The sequence below is a fragment of the Nerophis ophidion genome, linkage group LG01 (assembly GCF_033978795.1).
Source record: "Nerophis ophidion isolate RoL-2023_Sa linkage group LG01, RoL_Noph_v1.0, whole genome shotgun sequence".
NCBI classification, from domain to species: Eukaryota; Metazoa; Chordata; class Actinopteri; order Syngnathiformes; family Syngnathidae; genus Nerophis; species Nerophis ophidion.
The window spans coordinates 59,016,880-59,036,266 of NC_084611.1; the positions used below are offsets into that span (position 1 = coordinate 59,016,880).

Genomic DNA, 19,387 nt, shown 5'->3' on the forward strand with positions numbered 1-19,387 from the left:
TGTGGTCCATGTAAAGGCTCCACTAGATAAGATTGTGGTGTATTGTGTGCTTGGTGTTATGATCAGCTGCCCGGATCATGTTATGTTTAGGTTTTGAGTCTTTTTGTATTATGTTCTGTTAGTGTTTGACTTCTGTAGTTCCTGGTTGTACTTCCTTGTTTATTCTGTCACCATAGTTACGCATTAGTTTCACCCGCCTCTTGCTTTTAACGCGCACCTACCTCGTGATTACCGTCTTGATTTAAGCCTGCCTTCTTTGTTCATTCGTTCTGGTTTCGTAGTTTGTGTTCGCACAACAGTGACGACTTTGATTACCGATTCTGGTTACCAGTTCTGTACTTGCTAGCTTCTGCGCTATTCCTTTGTTTTGCTAGCTCTTTTGTTTTTTTCTAGCTCCCATGCTAGTTCTGTTCGTTTTGACAAAGTCTGTTTTATTTGTTAATAAATCATTTGTTTCTTACCTTCACGCTGTGTCCGAGCCCGATTGCATCCCTGAGAGAACGACTCCGCATCACGATGCCACGCAAACGTCACACTTGGACCAATATGTGTTGTTTTGAAGTCGACATCTTACAATGTACAACATAATCATATATCGTTAACTTGTAAATGTTTATACAGTACTATATTTCTTTCTTTTTGTAAGATTCTCACCTTCAGATATAAAGTACTTTTACCCATATAAGTAGAGATGTCCGATAATATTGGACTGCGGATATTATCGGCCGATAAATGCTGTAAAATGGAATATTGGGAATTATCGTTATAGGTTTCAGAAAAGTAAAATTTATGACTTTTTAAATCACCGCTGTACGGAGTGGTACACGGATCTAGGGAGAAATACAGAGCACCAATAAACCTTAAAGGCACTGCCTTTGCATGCCGGCACAATCACATAATATCTACGGCTTTTCACACACACAGACAAGTGAATGCAAGGCATACTTTTTCGACAGCCGTACAGATCACACTGAGGGTGGCCATACGAACAACTTTAACACTGGGGGATGGCGTGGCGAAGTTGGTAGAGAGGCTGTGCCAGCAATTTGAGGGTTACTGGTTCAATCCCCACCTTCTACCATCCTAGTCACGTCCGTTGTGTCCTGAGCAAGACACTTCACCCTTGCTCCTGATGGGTCCTGGTGGGCGCCTTGCATGGCAGCTCCCACCGTCAGTGTGTGAATGGGTGAATGTGGAAATGCTGTCAAAGCGCTTTGGACTCCTTAAAAACGGGTAGAAAAGCGCTATACAAGTACAACCGATTTACCATTTACCAACACTGTTACAAATATGCGCCACACTGTGAACCCACACTAAACAAGAATGACAAACACACTTCGGGAGAACATCTGCACCGTAACACAACATAAACACAACAGAACAAATACCCAGAACCCCTTGCAGCACTAACTCTTCCGGGACGCTACAATGTACACCCCTGCTACCCCCTACAACCCCCCCCCCCCCCCCACACACACACACCACCACCACCTCAACCCTGCCCCTACCAACCTCGCCCACCTCACCACCTACCATGAATTGATTAACGTGGACCCCGACTTAAACAAGTTGAAAAACTTATTCGGGTGTTACCATTTAGTGGTCACTTGTACGGAATATGTACTGAACTGTGCAATCTACTAATTCAAGTTTTGATCAATCAATCAATCAACCTCCCAAATTCCAACCTGCTGTTAAAAAAAATAATGCACTTTGTGACTTCAATAATAAATATGGCAGTGCCATGTTGGCATTTTTTTCCATAGTTTATTTATTTTGGAAAACCTTGTTACATTGTTTAATGCATCGAATGGAACATCAAAACAAAATTAGGAATAATAATGGGTTTATTTCACGACTGTATATATCGGTATCGGTTAGTATCGGAATGGGTAATTAAGAGTTGGACAATATCGGACTATCGGATATCGGCAACAAAGCCATTATCGGACATCTCTACATTTAAGCATATACAATATAACAAAATCACACAATGATTTGTAAAGATAGTTTAGAAAAAGTGTGGAAAAGGTAGTGAAACCTTGTATGCAGAAGAGGAGTACTACAGTTAATACACAACCTCTGGAAGTAATACAGTATTGTATTGAAAGAAATTTAGTGGTAGTGATATTGTACAAGTAATGTATTGTACTGGTAAGTAATGTAGTCGTGATATTGTGCAAATAATATATTGTAAGTAATGCAGTAGTAGTGATATTGTAATAGTAATGTAATGTAACTAATGTAGTCGTAGAGATTTTGTACAAGTAATATATTGTAAATAGTGAAGTAGTGGTAGTGATAGTGTGTGGGTGGGCCTAGCCTACAGGGTGTTGTGATGCATCTAGTGCAGTAGTTAGAGGGAAGGTTGCATGTCTACTTCCCACCTGATTGCTAACCTCTCGCTTACAGACACTGCCGCTGGCTAGCCCTTGTGGTGAACGAAGAAGCAGCCTTGTGCGTCAGTCTTCTCCTGCCAGTACACAGCCTCTCCTTCACCAAAACTCCTGTCAGGCCTCCACGTGGCCACACACGGTAACTTGGGCCCTGCGGCCCAAGGCAAACGTGGCAGGGGATGTCGGAGCTGCAGTGGTCCCCAGAGGTGTGATGCGCAGTCCCACATTGTGGACACGCCCTGGTATCACCCAACCACTGCCCCGCTGCCTTGTGGGTTAGTCTGGGAAGACAAAAGGCTATGGGAACACACCCTGGGAGAAAAGCAAGTGACGTTGGAAACTACGCTTCCCCCTCGTCAAAAAGACCTCAACGGCGGAGTGAGCGGATGAAGGATGTAGAGTACCTCCACAACGGTCACAAAGGCGGGAGAAGGCTGCAGCCAACATGGACCTCCAATTGTCTTGGTCTCCATGCCATTGGACCCTGGCCTTCTCTTTGCCAAGGACAGTGTGGTGACTGTTTGTGCACCAGTTTCCCCACTATAAAAGATTCCCCGCACAGGCGTTCTCCCGAAGGACCCATCATTACAAAACCCCCCTATAAGTCCTATGGCGACCAGGAAATGGTGACGGGAGCAGGACAGTGAAGTCTGGGAGCTTCTAGCCACGTACTGGCACATAGGCGGTAGCTGCCTGATTCAGTCGCCTTGCTCTCGGACTGAGGCAGAGAGAGCATTTCGGCAGCAGCACCCACGTCTGAGCAGCCCTATTTAGGATCTACTCTGCTCACCCTACTCGAGAAGGGGCTAGAAAGGGTGCCCTAAAAATAGCCTGCCTCCTACAACCTGACTGGAATACCGCGTCCGGAGGGTTCACCTCATAGCGGTCGAAAAACAAAAACAAAAATAATGAACTTTGGAGCTTGGAATGTGAGAAGACTTATAGACAGTGCCTCCAGCAATCTTCCAGAAAGAAGATCAGCGATCGTTGCCAGGCAGCTGAAAAGGTGCAAGATCCACATTGCTGCTCTGTCTGAAACCCGCTTGGCTGAGGAAGGACAACTAAAGGAGAAGAAAGGAGGATACACTTTCTTCTGGAAGGGAAAAACAGCTGATGAACCCAAAATCCACAGAGTGGGATTTGCCATCAGAAACCGGCTCATCTACTCACTCTCTGAATCTCCAATAGGCATCAATGAGCGACTCATGACCCTACGCCTGAGGCTCTCAAACAATCAGATGGCAACGGCCATCTGACTGCCTATGCACCAACTTTGGACTCACATGATGAAGACAAGGAGACCTTCTATGCAACCTTAGACTAGGTTCTATTGGATATCCCGAAAAAAGATAAGATCCTCCTACTCGGAGACTTCAATGCCAGGGTTGGCAAGGATTACAAGCTCTGGAAAGGCACTCTTGGTAAAGAAGGTGTTGGGAATGCCAACTCCAACGGAGTCCTTCTTCTGTCAACATGTGCTGAACATGATTTTCTGATAACAAACACCGTTTTTCGCCAGAGAAACCGGTTGAAAACGTCCTGGATGCATCCCAGATCAAAGAGGGCCAGAGATCGCAACATCACCAGGGCCAGGATTTGCACAGACGACTGCTGGACAGACCATCGCCTCATCCGCTCCACAATGAACATCGAGCTGCGGCAGAAGAGGAGGACACAAAGGAGACTGCTCTGCCCTAAATTTAACATCGATAGCCTTGGAGACAAAGATAGGGTGCAACATCTACAAAACACCCAGTCTGTGAGACTTCTGAAAGATTATCCTGAGGATGTGGAAGAACACTGGAAGGCTCTTAAGACCACACTACTTGAAACCAGCAAGGTTACCAATGGCTACAGAACTAGGAAACACCAGGACTGGTTAGATGAAAACGACATCGAAATACAACAGTTGATTGATGCCAAAAGGAAAGCTTTTTGTTCATGGCAGAGTGACATCAACTGCAGGGACAAAATGCCGTCCCACGCCAAGGAAAAGGCACTTGTTCAGAGCAGAGTGAGAGAGATGAAAAACCGATGGTGGATGGAGAAGGCTCTGGAAATCCAGAAGCTTGCTGACTCTGGGGACACCAATGCTACAAAGGCTGTTTATGGGACCAGCTATGGAGGCCTAAACCCCTCCGCTCTAAAGATGGATAAACCCTGCTCAAGGACGATCTAGGTATCAGTTCCAGATGGCGTGAACACTTCCAAGAGCTCCTGAATCGGAACTCCACAGTGGAGATGGAAACCATCAGTGAGATTCCTCAGCGACTCATTATGGAGCATTTGGGTGATCCTCCCACCGAAAATGAAGTCCAGGATGCCAACAGGAAACTTACCGGTGGTAGTGGTAGTGATATTGTACAAGTAATATATTGTAATGTAGTGGTAGTGATATCATAAAAGTAATAGCTTGTAATTAATGTAGTAGTAGTGACATTGTAAAAGTAGTATATTGTAAGTATTGTAGTGGTAATGATATTGTACAAGTAGTAATTGTAAGTAATTGAGTTATAGTGATAATGTACAAATAGTATATTGTATGTAATGTACCGGTGGTGGTAGTAGTAGGGATATTGTACAAGTAATATATTGTAATGTAGTAGTAGTGATATCGTAAAAGTAATAGCTTGTAATTAATGTAATAGTAGTGATATTGTAAAAATAGTATATTGTAAGTAATGTACCGGTATTAGTAGTAGTGATATTGTACAAGTACTATAATGTAAGTAATTGAGTAGGAGTGATATTGCACAAAAAGAACAATAGCAAGTAGAGTACCAATAGTAGTAGTGATATTGTACAAGTAATGTATTGTAAGTAATTGAGTAGTAGTGAGATTATACAAACCCAGTTTCCATATGAGTTGGGAAATTGTGTTAGATATAAATATAAACGGAATACAATGATTTGCAAATCCTTTTCAACCCATATTCAATTGAATGCACTACAAAGACAAGATATTTGAAGTTCAAACTCATAAATTTAATTTTTTTTTTTTTTTTTGCAAAAAATAATTAACTTAGAACTTCATGGCTGCAACATGTGCCAAAGTAGTTGAGAAAGGGCATGTTCACCACTGTGTTACATTACCTTTTCTTTTAACAACAATTAATAAACATTTGGGAACTGAGGAAACTAATTGTTGAAGCTTTGAAAGTGGAATTCTTTCCCATTCTTGTTTTATGTAGAGCTTCAGTCATTCAACAGTCCAGGGTCTCCGCTGTCGTATTTTACGCTTCAGAATGCGCCACACATTTTCAATGGGAGACAGGTCTGGACTGCAGGCGGGTCAGGAAAGTACCCGCACTCTTTTTTTACGAAACCACGCTGTTGTAACACGTGCTGAACGTGGCTTAGCATTGTCTTGCTGAAATAAGCAGGGTCGTCCATGAAAAAGACGGCGCATAGATGGCAGCATACTGTATGTTGTTCCAAAACCTGTATGTACCTTTCAACATTAATAGTGCCTTCACAGATGTGTAAGTTACCCATACATTGGGCACTAATGCACCCCCATACCATCACAGATGCTGGCTTTTGAACTTTGCGTCGATAACAGTCTGGATGGTTCGCTTCCCCTTTGGATGACACGATGCCGAATATTTCCAAAAACAATTTGAAAAGTGGACTCGTCAGACCACAGAACACTTTTCCACTTTGCATCAGTCCATCTTAGATGATCTCGGGCCCAGAGAAGCCGGAAGCGTTTCTGGATGTTGTTGATAAATTGCTTTCGCTTTGCATAGTAGAGCTTTAACTTGCACTAACAGATGTAGCGACCAATTGTATTTAGTGACAGTGGTTTTCTGAAGTGTTCCTGAGCCCATGTGGTGATATTCTTTAGAGATTGATGTCGGTTTTTGATACAGTGCCGTCTGTGGGATGGAAGGTCACGGTCATTCAATGTTGGTTTCCGGCCATGCCGCTTACATGGAGTGATTTCTCCAGATTCTCTGAATCTTTTGATGATATTATGGATCATAGATGTTGAAATCCCTAAATTTCTTGCAATTGCACTTTGACAAACGTTGTTCTTAAACTGTTTGACTATTTGCTCACGCAGTTGTGGACAAAGGGGTGTACCTCGCACCATCCTTTCTCGCAAAAGACTGAGCATTTTTTGGGAAGCTGTTTTTTATACCCAATCATGGCACCCACCTGTTCCCAATTAACCTGCACACCTGTGGGATGTTCCAAATAAGTGATTGATGAGCATTACTCAACTTTATCAGTATTTATTGCCACCTTTCCCAACTTCTTTGTCACGTGTTGCTGGCATCAAATTCTAAAATTAATGATTATTTGAAAAAAAAAAAAAGTTTATCAGTTTGAACATCAAATATGTTGTCTTTGTAGCATTTTCAACTGAATATGAGTTGAAAATGATTTGCAAATCATTGTATTCCGTTTATATTTACATCTAACACAATTTCCCAACTCATATGGAAAGGGGGTAAATAGTACAATAGTAAGTAATGTACCAATAGTAGTAGTGTTATCATACAAGTAACATATTGTAATTTAATAGTAGTGATATCGTAAAAGTAATAGCTTGTAATTAATGTAGTAGTAGTGACATTGTACAAGTAAAATATTGTAAGTAATGTAGAAGTAGTGATATTGTCAAAGTAATATATTACAAGTAATGTAGTAGTACTGACAGAAGCCCATAGAGTCTGACACACTTTTCCCCAAATTTTTTTTCCGATCTTTAAGATGGAAAGTGTAGCTGCCATTATAATGTGCAGTGATGTTTTCAAATGACCGCAAGTCTTGAACTATACAATGTATTTCAATGGTTGGAATCTGTGCTTTTGCATGATATACTAGTTATTATGGTAATCTAATTAGTTACAATGGTAATCTAAGTCACAGCAGCTCAGACGAGGCACCAAGTAGTGTGGGTGGAGAGCATTTCCACAGAAGCCAGCCTGAAATGCGGGTGTCAGGGACAGACGCGGAATGATATTTTTTACAACAAAGTTCTAAAGCTTAGTGATATATAACATTTTGTAAGGTGTTTTTTTTACCCTTCACGTTAATATTTTGCTGTGTTTGTTGCGTTTTGCTTGATTGTAAAGTATGTCAATAATTTTCTTTTGAGGCAAATAAATTGCATTTTTTTACAAGTAAGTTTATCACTGGATGACAAAGCTAAACATGTTACACATCAAGTTGGAGTAAGCAGAATCAGACAAGAGTGCATGTTAAGCGCGAGTAAGCAGTTAATAACAGCAAATAAAAAATTATATGAACAGGAGTTAGAAAGAGTATAATCTAATGGTGGTCTGTCGCTGTGTCACGGACAGGCGTAAACATAAAGGGAGGACATATGGATCCATTGCAGTAGTGCTGATACCAAGGGTAGTATCAATATATGGTTGATACTAGACTGATTAGATCGTGGGTTGTTTTTTTTCCACAAGATCAGGTTTTTGTCATTTTTGTTATTGTTTACAAATTCGGGAAATAACCCTGGACACAAGACGACTTAAAGCAAAAACGTGTTTAGTTATTGTCTACTATTGACTTTGTTTCGTTCACAAAAATGCATGTAGTAATGCAGGAGTGTCAAACTTGTTTTCATCAAGGGCCACATTGCGGTTATGGCTGCCCTCAGGGGGCCACTTGTAACAATGGGTATATATGAATAACAATGTATAAGGATTCGCCTCATGATATTACATATTTGTGTATGTATTTGATTATTTTTATTTCTTCTACGTATTCTGTAAAAAAATCTACGTAAAAAAAATGGAAGCTCAGTCACCAGAATTTAATTGTACAATTTAATGTTTTTTACAGCATATTACAGTAAATGTAAACACAGTACCACAGTTATCTACAACTGTTTTACTTAATATCCATCATGTAATTTTAATCTGTAGTATGAATGTCATTGTATGTGTAACTTTGCTGCTTCTTGGTCGGGACTCCCTTGAAAGAGGTTTTTAATCTCAATGGGAAATTTTCCCTGATTAAATAAAATAACAAACATTTTAAAAAATGTAAATATGTGACTGAGCTGCCAGCTTTTTCTTTTTTTACCATAATATCTACTGTTATTTTTATAAAGTACAATTTGACGGATAACTTGCTTGGGAATCATAAATCAAGCAGATATGTCACGGCGCGGAGTCAAACCCACGTTTCCTCGGCAGCTGGAGCTGCCGGCACCTCAACTGGCAGCGCATTCAGACACGCCCCTGCTCGCGTTGAGCAAAGCATGCCCACGCAGCAACGAGTCTGCAGACAATCCCTAATCAGCACACCTGGCACGGATGAGAGGGAGCGGCATAAAGACCAGCGGACCTGAGGAACCTTTGCCAGAACGTCGCTCATCTTCCCAAGTGCTTTGCTTGCCTTCTCTATGCTCCCGCCGTGTCTCCTTTGTTCATGTCTCCTGTGTCTTCACGCAGTGACTTCCCTGTCATCCGTGTTCGTGTTTTGCCTCTCGACATCCATCCGGATTCCTGACTTTCTTCCTCGATCATCGACCCCCTGCTCGGACACGGACTACACTGCCTTGCTCCTACCCCCGACCCCTTGCCTGTTCACGGACTGCCTCTTCGCCTTGCCCCCCTTTGATTCTACAAAGGTTACATCCAACACTCACAGACAACAACCGCTGGTAACATTTACACTATTAATTATACACATAGTCTGCACCCATTCACTCAGAGTAGCATACACACGCCAAGTAATCATCAAAGGCTTAAATAAACCTTGTGAACCGCAGTACTGTCTTGGTTGTCGCCTCCTTCCCTTCTCTGTACATAACAAGATATTTAAGTATTTATTTTTATTTCAACAAAACGTATTATAATATAATATTTATTGCATTATCGGTAATATTAAAGTTGAAAAAATATTGCATGAAGTCTATGTATTTTTGTCTGTAAAAATAGAAAAGATCTAATACTTCATTGAGGCATTATATTCCCAGGCTTTCACGGGCCACAACCGGCCGCTGGGCCTTGAGTTTGACACCTGTGCAATAAGGAATCAGTGAAGAAGGAACTACTTGATCTAGCTGGCTCCACTACAGACTGGACTCTCACCATTATGTTAGATCCACTATGGACTGGACTCTCACAATATAATGCTAGATCCTCTCGACGTCCATTGCGGTCCTTTCCAAAGTTTCTCAATGTCATCCCACTGGGTTGAGTTTTTCCTTGCCCTGATGTGGGATCTGAACCGAGGATGTCGTTGTGGCTTGTGCAGCCCTTTGAGACACTTGTGATTTAGGGCTATATAAATAAACATTCATCATCATTCATAGTTTAATTATTATAATTTAAATATTCTTGCCACCTGAAACCAGTTCCAATTCTCGGAGACATATTTCTTTTGACTATAGGATTAGTATTTTTGGTAAAGTTCTGTGCACTAAAATAGCATAAAGAAGCTGCTTACCTTGTAGAAAGCAGCACTAAATCCACTCTGAGACATCTCATCAGTCATGTCTTCTGCCCGAGCAACTTTTGTGTCTCCTTCCATGCTGAAGATGTGTTTTTGAAAGTTTTCCAGCAATCCTGTGAGTCCATCGTACTGCTCAATCTTAAAGGCGAATTTGTCTTTGGGGTCTGAGGCAATAGTCTTGACTTTATCCAGGGTGACATTTTTCACCTGAAACCGCAACAACTCTTTCAAGAGATGCAAACCTGATATTTTCTTCACTTTGTGTATCACCTCTTACCCCAATGACAAATCGAATGATGCCTGCTTCATTGTAAGTGTTTATAATCCTCTTATCGTCGCTGTCACTGGGATCTCCGTCTGTGATCAGGACCAGAACTTTACTGGCATCGGAAGAGGCGCCTGCCTGTTTGTTCTCAAAGAGGTTTTTCCTGGAGAAATTTAGGTAAAACATTTGTATTTGTGCTAAGAATTCCTCAATATATTTAGACAAGTGTCTATTAAATAGTAATTATTACAATAAAAATACAAGACACATATTAAAACACTAGGATTTTTTCAAATCAAAGGCCAAATTTTATTTGGGCTTTGACGGATGTACCCTGGGGGTACCTGAAGGTATACCAAGGGGTACGTGAGATTTTTTTTTAATATTCTAAAAATAGCAACAATTCAAAAGTACTTCATAAATATATTTATTGAATAATACTTCAACAAAATATGAATGTAAGGTCATAAACTGTGAAAAAACAATACAATATTCAGTGTTGACAGATATATTTTTTGTGGACATGTTCCATAAATTTTGATGTTAAAGATTTATTTTTTGTGTAGAAATGTTTAGAATTAAGTTCATGAATCCAGATGGATCTCTATTACAATCCCCAAAGAGGGCACTTTAAGTTGATGATTACTTCTATGTGTAGAAATCTTTATTTACAATTGCATTACGTGTTTATTTTTCAACAAGTTTTTAGTTATTTTTATATCTTTTTTTCCAAATAGTTCAAGAAATACCACTATATATGAGCAATATTTTGCAATGTTATACAATTTAATAAATCAGAAACTGATGACATAGTGCTGTATTTTACTTCTTCATCTCTTTTTTTAAACAAAAATGCTTTGCTCTGATTAGGGGGTACTTGAATTAAAAAAATGTTCACAGGGGGTATGTCGCTGAAAAAAGGTTGAGAACCACTGCATTAGTGTGTGACAAAACGATTATTTCATATGGTGTCACCTACTCAGTGGCCTAGTGGTTAGAGCGTCCGCCCTGAGAGCAGCAAGTTGTGAGTTCGAAGACTATAAAAATGGGACCCATTACCTCCCTGCTTGGCACTCAGCATCAAGAGTTGGAATTGGGGGTTGAATCCCCAAAAATTATTCCCGGGCACGGCCACCGCTGCTGCCCACTGCTCCCCTCACCTCCCAGGGGGTTGACAAGGGGATGGGTCGAATGCAGAGGACAAATTTCACCACACCTAGTGTGTGTGTGACGGACTCTGATTGCTCACATGCGGACTATGTCTGTGCTCGCTTGGATTCTGTGTTTCGTTGTTTTTCTACACTTGCAGAGTTCTTCCATTTTGGCTCTTAAGGGCAGGCATTAAATACGCGACATGACAACACCCGTCCTTTCGGATTGGTCACTTTACAGTCTCCTGGTCAGAGCCCCTCTGAGAGAACGTTTATCGACAAACTGTGCCCCTTTTAAAGGAGATTAGTTTTTCTACAAAATAGCCCATTACGTCAGACCTCAGCAAAATACGGCACGCGGGCCACATGCGGCCCATGAAGGTTTTCAATCCGGCCCGCTGGATGTTCGACATAATTTTTTTTCAGACCTTTAACATCAAAACTGTAGCCGCCATTATGATGTGCAGTGTTGCTTTTAAATTACAGTCAGTCTCGAACTATAGAAAGTATTTAATTGGTTGAAATGTCCGCTTTAGAGTGTTACAGGAGTTGTTACGGTAATCTATGTCACAGCAGCTCAGACGAGGAACAAAGAAAAGTGGGCGGGGTTTGTTTTCAAAGCAGCCAACCCGAAATGCATGTGTCAGGAACAGATGCAAATTTTTACAGCAAAGTTCTGCATAAAAGCGATAATATATCATATTGTAAGTGTTCATTACCCTTTGCCGTTTGTTACAATAGTGTTGTGTTTTCCTTGATTGTAAAAGATTTTTATCAAGGAGATGGTCTGAGAAGTAAAAGAGGAGCGATGTTCATATGTTGTTAATGTTCAGTGTTTTATTGTTCATAGTTAATATTGTAAATCCCACTTTATTTATTTCAATGTACATTGTGGGTGTCCCTTTCAGTAAAAAAGGTAAAATTCCATTCCGGTTTTTTGAGGTGGTCTGTCATAACTTTTTTTGAATAATATATATATATGTATATATATATATACATATACTGTATACATATATATATATATATATATATATATATATATATATATATATATATATATATATACTGTATATATATATATATACTGTATATATATATATATCCATCCATCCATTTTCTACCGCTTATTCCCTTTTGGGGTCGCGGGGGGCGCTGGCGCCTATCTCAGCTACAATCGGGCGGAAGGCGGGATACACCCTGGACAAGTCGCCACCTCATCGCAGGGCCAACACAGATAGACAGACAACATTCACACTCACATTCACACACTAGGGCCAATTTAGTGTTGCCAATCAACCTATCCCCAGGTGCATGTCTTTGGAAGTGGGAGGAAGCCGGAGTACCCGGAGGGAACCCACGCATTCACGGGGAGAACATGCAAACTCCACACAGAAAGATCCCGAGCCTGGATTTGAACCCAGGACTGCAGGACCTTCGTATTGTGAGGCAGACGCACTAACCCCTCTGCCACGTGAAGTCCATACATACATATATATATATATATATATATATATATATATATATATATATATATATATATATATATATATATATATATATATATATATATATATATATATATATATATATATATATATATATATATATATGTAGGTGTGGGAAAAAATCACAAGACTACTTCATCTCTACAGATCTGTTTCATGAGGGGTTCCCTCAATCATCAGGAAAAATCTCCTGATGATTGAGGGAACCCCTCATGAAACAGATCTGTAGAGATGAAGTAGTCTTGTGATTTTTTCCCACACCTACATATTGCGCTCTACCACGGTATCGAGCACTATTCTCCGGATAATCCAATCAAGACATATATATATATATATATATATATATATATATATATATATATATATATATATATATATATATACACAGTATACGTGTGTGTGTGTGTGTGTGTGTGTGTGTGTGTGTGTGTGCAGTACAGGCCAAAAGTTTGGACACACCTTCTCATTTCAATGCGTTTTCTTTATATTCATGACTATTTACATTGTAGATTGTCACTGAAGGCATCAAAACTATGACACCTGCGAAGTGAAAACCATTTCAGGTGACTCCCTCTTTAAGCTCATCGAGAGAATGCAAAGAGTGTGCAAAACCCTAATCTGAAGAAACTAGAATATAAAATATGTTTTCAGTTATTTCACCTTTTTTTGTTAAGTACATAACTCTACATGTGTTCATTCATAGTTTTGATGCATTCAGTGACAATCTAAATCAAATCAAATCAAATCAACTTTATTTATAGAGCACATTTAAAATTTACCACAGGGGTAGCCAAACTGCTGTACAATGGGCAGTTTAAAGATAATACGAGAACCGAGCAAACACAACAAAACACAAACAGAACATGATTAAAAAATAAAACATAAAAACAGGTTCACAGCAGGTGTATAATGGGGCGCCATTGCAGGATGGATATCACTCAGTGTTAAAAGCCATGGAATAAAAGTATGTTTTTAAGAGAGATTTAAAAACAGGAAGAGAGTTGGCTTGTCTAACACTCAGAGGCAGGTCGTTCCAGAGCTTGGGAGCAGCAGCGGTGAAAGCTCTGTCACCTCTAAGCTTCAGCCTTCTGTCAGGGACCGTCAGTAGCAGCTGATCGGCTGATCTTAGGGATGGGGTGGGGCAGTAAGGCTGAAGGAGGTCGGAGAGATATGTTGGCGCGAGGTTGTTTAGACATTTAAAAACAAATAGAAGGAGTTTAAAGTTGATTCGGTAATGCACAGGGAGCCAGTAAAGGGACGCTAATATAGGGGTGATGTGCTCACGTCTGCGGGTCTGTGTCAGCAGACGAGCAGCAGAGTTCTGCAGGAGATGCAGGCGGGCGAGGGAGGCCTGGCTAATGCCTACATACAGGGCATTGCAGTAGTCTAAACGATTCGAGATAAAGGCGTGAATTAATTTCTCGAGATTAATCCACAATGTAAATAGTCATGAAAATAAAGAAAACGCATTGAAAGAGAACGTATGTCCAAACTTTTGGCCTGTTATGTATATTCAGAGCACGACGATGTCTCGTTTTGGATGGGAAAATGCATTTTTAGACAATATGATTTGCCTGAGCGGCTAGAAGACACAGAGAGTAACAAGCGGTAGAAAATGGATTACAAAGGACAGATTTAAAAAAATAATCATTAAAAAATATATATATATATTATTTTTTTACCTTAGGACTTCCCGCGAGTCGGATTTTGGACGCTGGCGGGATGCATCCAGCCTGCGGGCCCCAATTTGGGGACCCCTGGTGTACATGATTAATGCAGTATTTTTTGTGATTAATCACATGAGTTAACTCTTTAATTTTGACAGCCTTCATTTTTTTGGTTTGAATAGTGTAACTGTGAGCAAGTTGCTAAAATTCCCTTTAAACGACACAGTACACCAATATCTGGTTATCTTGTCTTACGATTCGAAAAAGGTACAGACAACACGTTCCCTCGGATTGGCTCTGACCAGGAGACAGTAGACGTTTAAAGTGACCAGTCAATACTGGCCCCAATGTGCCAAAAAGAAGGAAAGCTGGGTGAATTAGAGGGTCAGAGGAACAAAACGCATACACAAACCGAGTTACGCAAACGTGCAAAGAGACCATGCACTGTTTTCGCCGCTCTTCTTAACATCAGGTGCAGTTGATTATGTAAATTCGACAATGAGCCCCCACCAAAATTACAAATAGATTGTTGGACTGTGGGAAATAGTGTGGTCGTTACAACTTACAAAACAAATTCCAGGGCTGCGTGGGTATTGGTTAGCCTGTCCATGTGCCGCTCATTTTCAAGTTTTTGCCTGGCGCTGCCTTTGTAATAGTCCATGAAATCAAAGACGGTCCCGTAAGATGTGGCGAACTGAACGGCTGCAAACTGAAAAACACACACCATGAACATGTGCATGTCAAATAAACACTGTCAATCTCTCACATCCATGGGGCACTGACCTTGATTGATGTGTTTTTGAGGTTTTCCATTATGTCCATAATAAAATCTTTATTTTTTGTAAACTCATCCTCAGTCATACTTGCGGATCCATCAAAAAGAAAGACCAGTTCTACTGTCTTCTTCCTGCATTCTAAAACAAGAATGTATTCATCGATGAAAATGATTACATGAGATGCAACAATTTTTATAAGACGCACTTCATGGTAGGATTGGTTTAATACTGAAAACTGTACGAAACCAAGTAAATACAGGGCCAGTATTGCCTGTACCAAATAATGAAACCCTCGATAATGTTTTGAGGTATGCCCACAACTTAAAGGAGGTGAAAAAAAGATTCATATCTATGCTTAGCGCTCATCAGGTCAGGATTTTTGTGTCACATGGACATCCTCGTGAATCTGGATAAGATAGGATAGGTCTTTATTGTCATTGCAAAAGTACAACAAAACTTTGTTTTCAGCACAAACCTGTTCAAGATTAGACAAACAAACAGCGTACAGGGTTACAGATCAAGAACGCTGATGGGTCGCCATAAGGCGCTTACCCACACTGCCCAGTAGAGGTGGGGATCTTTAGACACCTCACAATTCGATCTAATTCTGATATTTGGGGTGACGATTTAATTCAAAATCGATTCTCAATCCAACACAAGTCTGGATTCAAACCAATTCCCGTGATGTATTATTTGGTATAATACTGGAGTCAGCTCTTTAGCGGCGACCAAGTGGCTCCCGGACGTCTTTCGGAGATGTGTGAAAATGGAAAAAAAATGAAGAATCTGGGTGTGATATTTGACAAACCTTCCTAATTGTTAGAAACCTCACCGTTTATATCAAACATGTTTCACTGATGAGAGTATTTGGCTAGCGACATTTTGTCCTACTAATTTCAGCGATCCTTGAACACACTGTAGATTGTTTTACATGTACAACTTTCTCCACTGCTACCGCAGAAAGACGTGTTTTATGCCACTCCGCCTTTGTCTCATTTTGTCCACCAAACGTTTTATGCTGTGTGTGAATGCACAAAGGTTAGCTGTGTTGATTTTATTGACTTGCTGGAGTGCTTACCAAGCATATTTGGTCAAGCTAATCTGCAAGCTAATTGATGCAAATATGCTATTAAGGCTAGCTGTATGTACATATTGCATCGTTTTTAGGTATATTTGAGCTCATTTAATTTCCTTTACTTATATATAATATACATATATATATATATATATATATATATATATATATATATATATATATATATATATATATATATATATATATATATATATATATATATATATATATATATATATATATATATATATACATTGCACAGCATGCATGCTTTGGAGCCCCTGCCTCGAAAAAAAATAATGTTTGCCTTGGTGCCCTAAAATATGAGCCCTCCTTTAAGGCAACACTTGCCTTGACCTTAAAAAGTTAAAATTTGAGGCCTGTAAGGGGACAGTCTTGCCACATATCACAAAACTGTGAACAAAGCAAAAAACTAAACATTTATCCAACATGCTAACCAGCAATAGTCATCGCGCAGGGTTCTATTTAACACTATTAACTCTGTCATTAACCCTACCGCTGCTGTTTTAATTATGCATCGGAGCACACATCCATCCATTTTGTGCCGCTTATTCCCTTTTGAGTTCACGGGGGGCGCTGGCGCCTATCTCAGCTACAGTCGGGAAGAACTGTTAAAATGCATCACACACGTGATGCATTTTAACAGTTCTTCATTAATATGGTCCAGTCTGTCAGGCAATCCATCCTAAAGGTTCCAATAACTGCCCTGCGTGGTCGTTCTATCTAGCTAATTTTTTTAAACTTTGAATACATTTCCATTTCCCATCTTAAAAAAAATCAGCTCAGCAATGAAACCCTTCCAGCTGTACTTTAGACCAGTGGTTTTTAAAATGTTTCCAGTGATGTACCCCCAATGAATATTTTTTTAATTCAAGTACCCCCTAATCAGAGAAAAGCATTTTTGGTTGAAAAAAAGAGATAAAGAAGTAAAATACAGCACTATGTCATCAGTTTCTGATTCATTAAATTGTATAACAGTCCTACCTGTTGTTTGTGCTTCCGCACCAAACAGCAGTTCAGAATACCCACCCTTTTTGGGAACGCTCGAGGGAGTACTGGAAAGTGCTCCCCCGGGTGATTCCCTTGTCCTACTGGGGGACTTCAACGCTCATGTTGGCAACGACAGTGAAACCTGAAGAGGCGTGATTGGGAAGAATGGTCGCCCGGATCTAAACCCGAGTGGTGTTTTGTTATTGGACTTTTGTGCTCGTCACGGATTGTCCATAACGAACACCATGTTCAAACATAAGGGTGTCCATATGTGCACTTGGCACCAGGACACCCTAGGCCGCAGTTCCATGATCGACTTTGTAGTTGTGTCATCGGATTTGCGGCCTTATGTTTTGGACACTCGGGTGAAGAGAGGGGCGGAGCTTTCTACCGATCACCACCTGGTGGTGAGTTGGCTGCGATGGTGGGGGAGGATGCCGGACAGACCTGGGAGGCCCAAACGCATTGTGAGGGTCTGCTGGGAACGTCTGGCAGAGTCTCCTGTCAGAGAGAGTTTCAATTCACACCTCCGGGAGAACTTTGAACATGTCACGAGGGAGGTGCGGGACATTGAGTCCGAGTGGACCATGTTCCGAACCTCTTTTGTTGAGGCGGCTGATTGGAGCTGTGGCCGCAAGGTTGTTGGTGCCTGTCGTGGCGGTAATCCCAGAACCCGTTGGTGGACACCAGCAGTGAGGGATGCCGTCAAGCTGAAGAAGGAGTCCTATCGGGTTCTATTGGCTCATAGGACTCCGGAGGCAGTGGACGGGTACCGACGGGCCAAGCGGTGTGCAGCTTTAGCGGTCGCAAAGGCAAAAACTCGGACATGGGAAGAGTTCGGGGAAGCCATGGAAAACGACTTCCGGAGGGCTTCGAAGCGATTCTGGACCACCATACGCCGCCTCAGGAAGGGGAAGCAGTGCACTATCAACACCGTGTATGGTGCGGATGGTGTTCTGCTGACTTCGACTGCGGATGTTGTGGATCGGTGGAGGGAATACTTCGAAGACCTCCTCAATCCCACCAACACGTCTTCCTTTGAGGAAGCGGTGCATGGGGAATCTGTAGTGGACTCTCCTATTTCTGGGGCTGAGGTCGCTGAGGTAGTTAAAAAGCTCCTCGGCGGCAAGGCCCCGGCGGTGGATGAGATCCGCCCTGAGTTCCTTAAGGCTCTGGATGCTGTGGGGCTGTCTTGGTTGACAAGACTCTGCAGCATCGCGTGGACATCGGGGGCGGTACCTCTGGATTGGCAGACCGGGGTGGTGGTCCCTCTCTTTAAGAAGGGGGACCGGAGTGTGTGTTCCAACTATCGTGGGATCACACTCCTCAGCCATCCCGGTAAGGTTTATTCAGGTGTACTGGAGAGGAGGCTTCGCCGGATAGTCAGGAGGAACAGTGTGGTTTTCGTCCTGGTCGTGGAACTGTGGACCAGCTCTATACTCTCGGCAGGGTTTTTGAGGATGCATGGGAGTTTGCCCAACCAGTCTACATGTGCTTTGTGGACTTGGAGAAGGCATTCGACCGTGTCCCTCGGGAAGTCCTGTGGGGAGTGCTCAGAGAGTATGGGGTACCGGACTGTCTTATTGTGGCAGTCCGCTCCCTGTATGATCAGTGTCAGAGCTTTGTCCGCATTGCTGGCAGTAAGTCGGACACTATTCCAGTGAGGGTTGGACTCCGCCAAGGCTGTCCTTTGTCACCGATTCTGTTCATAACTTTTATGGACAGAATTTCTAGGCGCAGCCAAGGCGTTGAGGGGATCCGGTTTGGTGGCCACGGGATTAGGGCTCTGCTTTTTGCAGATGATGTGGTCCTGATGGCTTCATCTGACCGGGATCTTCAGCTCTCACTGGATCGGTTCGCAGCCGAGTGTAAAGCGACCGAAATGAGAATCAGCACCTCCAAGTCCGAGTCCATGGTTCTCGCCCGGAAAAGGGTGGAGTGCCATCTCCGGGTTGGGGAGGAGACCCTGCCCCAAGTGGAGGAGTTCAAGTACCTAGGAGTCTTGTTCACGAGTGGGGGAAGAGTGGATCGTGAGATCGACAGGCGGATCGGTGCGGCGTCTTCAGTAATGTGGACGTTGTATCGATCCGTTGTGGTGAAGAAGGAGCTGAGC

At 41.7% G+C, this 19,387-nt stretch overlaps 1 protein-coding gene across 2 annotated transcripts in view; it reads right to left on the reverse strand.

Annotated features, from left to right (window-relative positions):
- The window catches only part of zmp:0000001082 (integrin alpha-D), a 94,250-nt gene that overhangs the window by 62,018 nt on the left and 12,845 nt on the right, over positions 1–19,387 (reverse strand). For both annotated transcript variants that reach the window (XM_061908310.1, XM_061908319.1), the window contains exons 6-9: positions 15,196–15,326; positions 14,979–15,121; positions 10,102–10,252; positions 9,819–10,031 (exon numbers count right to left, since the gene is read on the reverse strand). In XM_061908310.1, the coding sequence (XP_061764294.1) occupies positions 9,819–10,031; positions 10,102–10,252; positions 14,979–15,121; positions 15,196–15,326 (638 nt within the window). The remainder of the gene's footprint in view (positions 1–9,818; positions 10,032–10,101; positions 10,253–14,978; positions 15,122–15,195; positions 15,327–19,387) is intronic.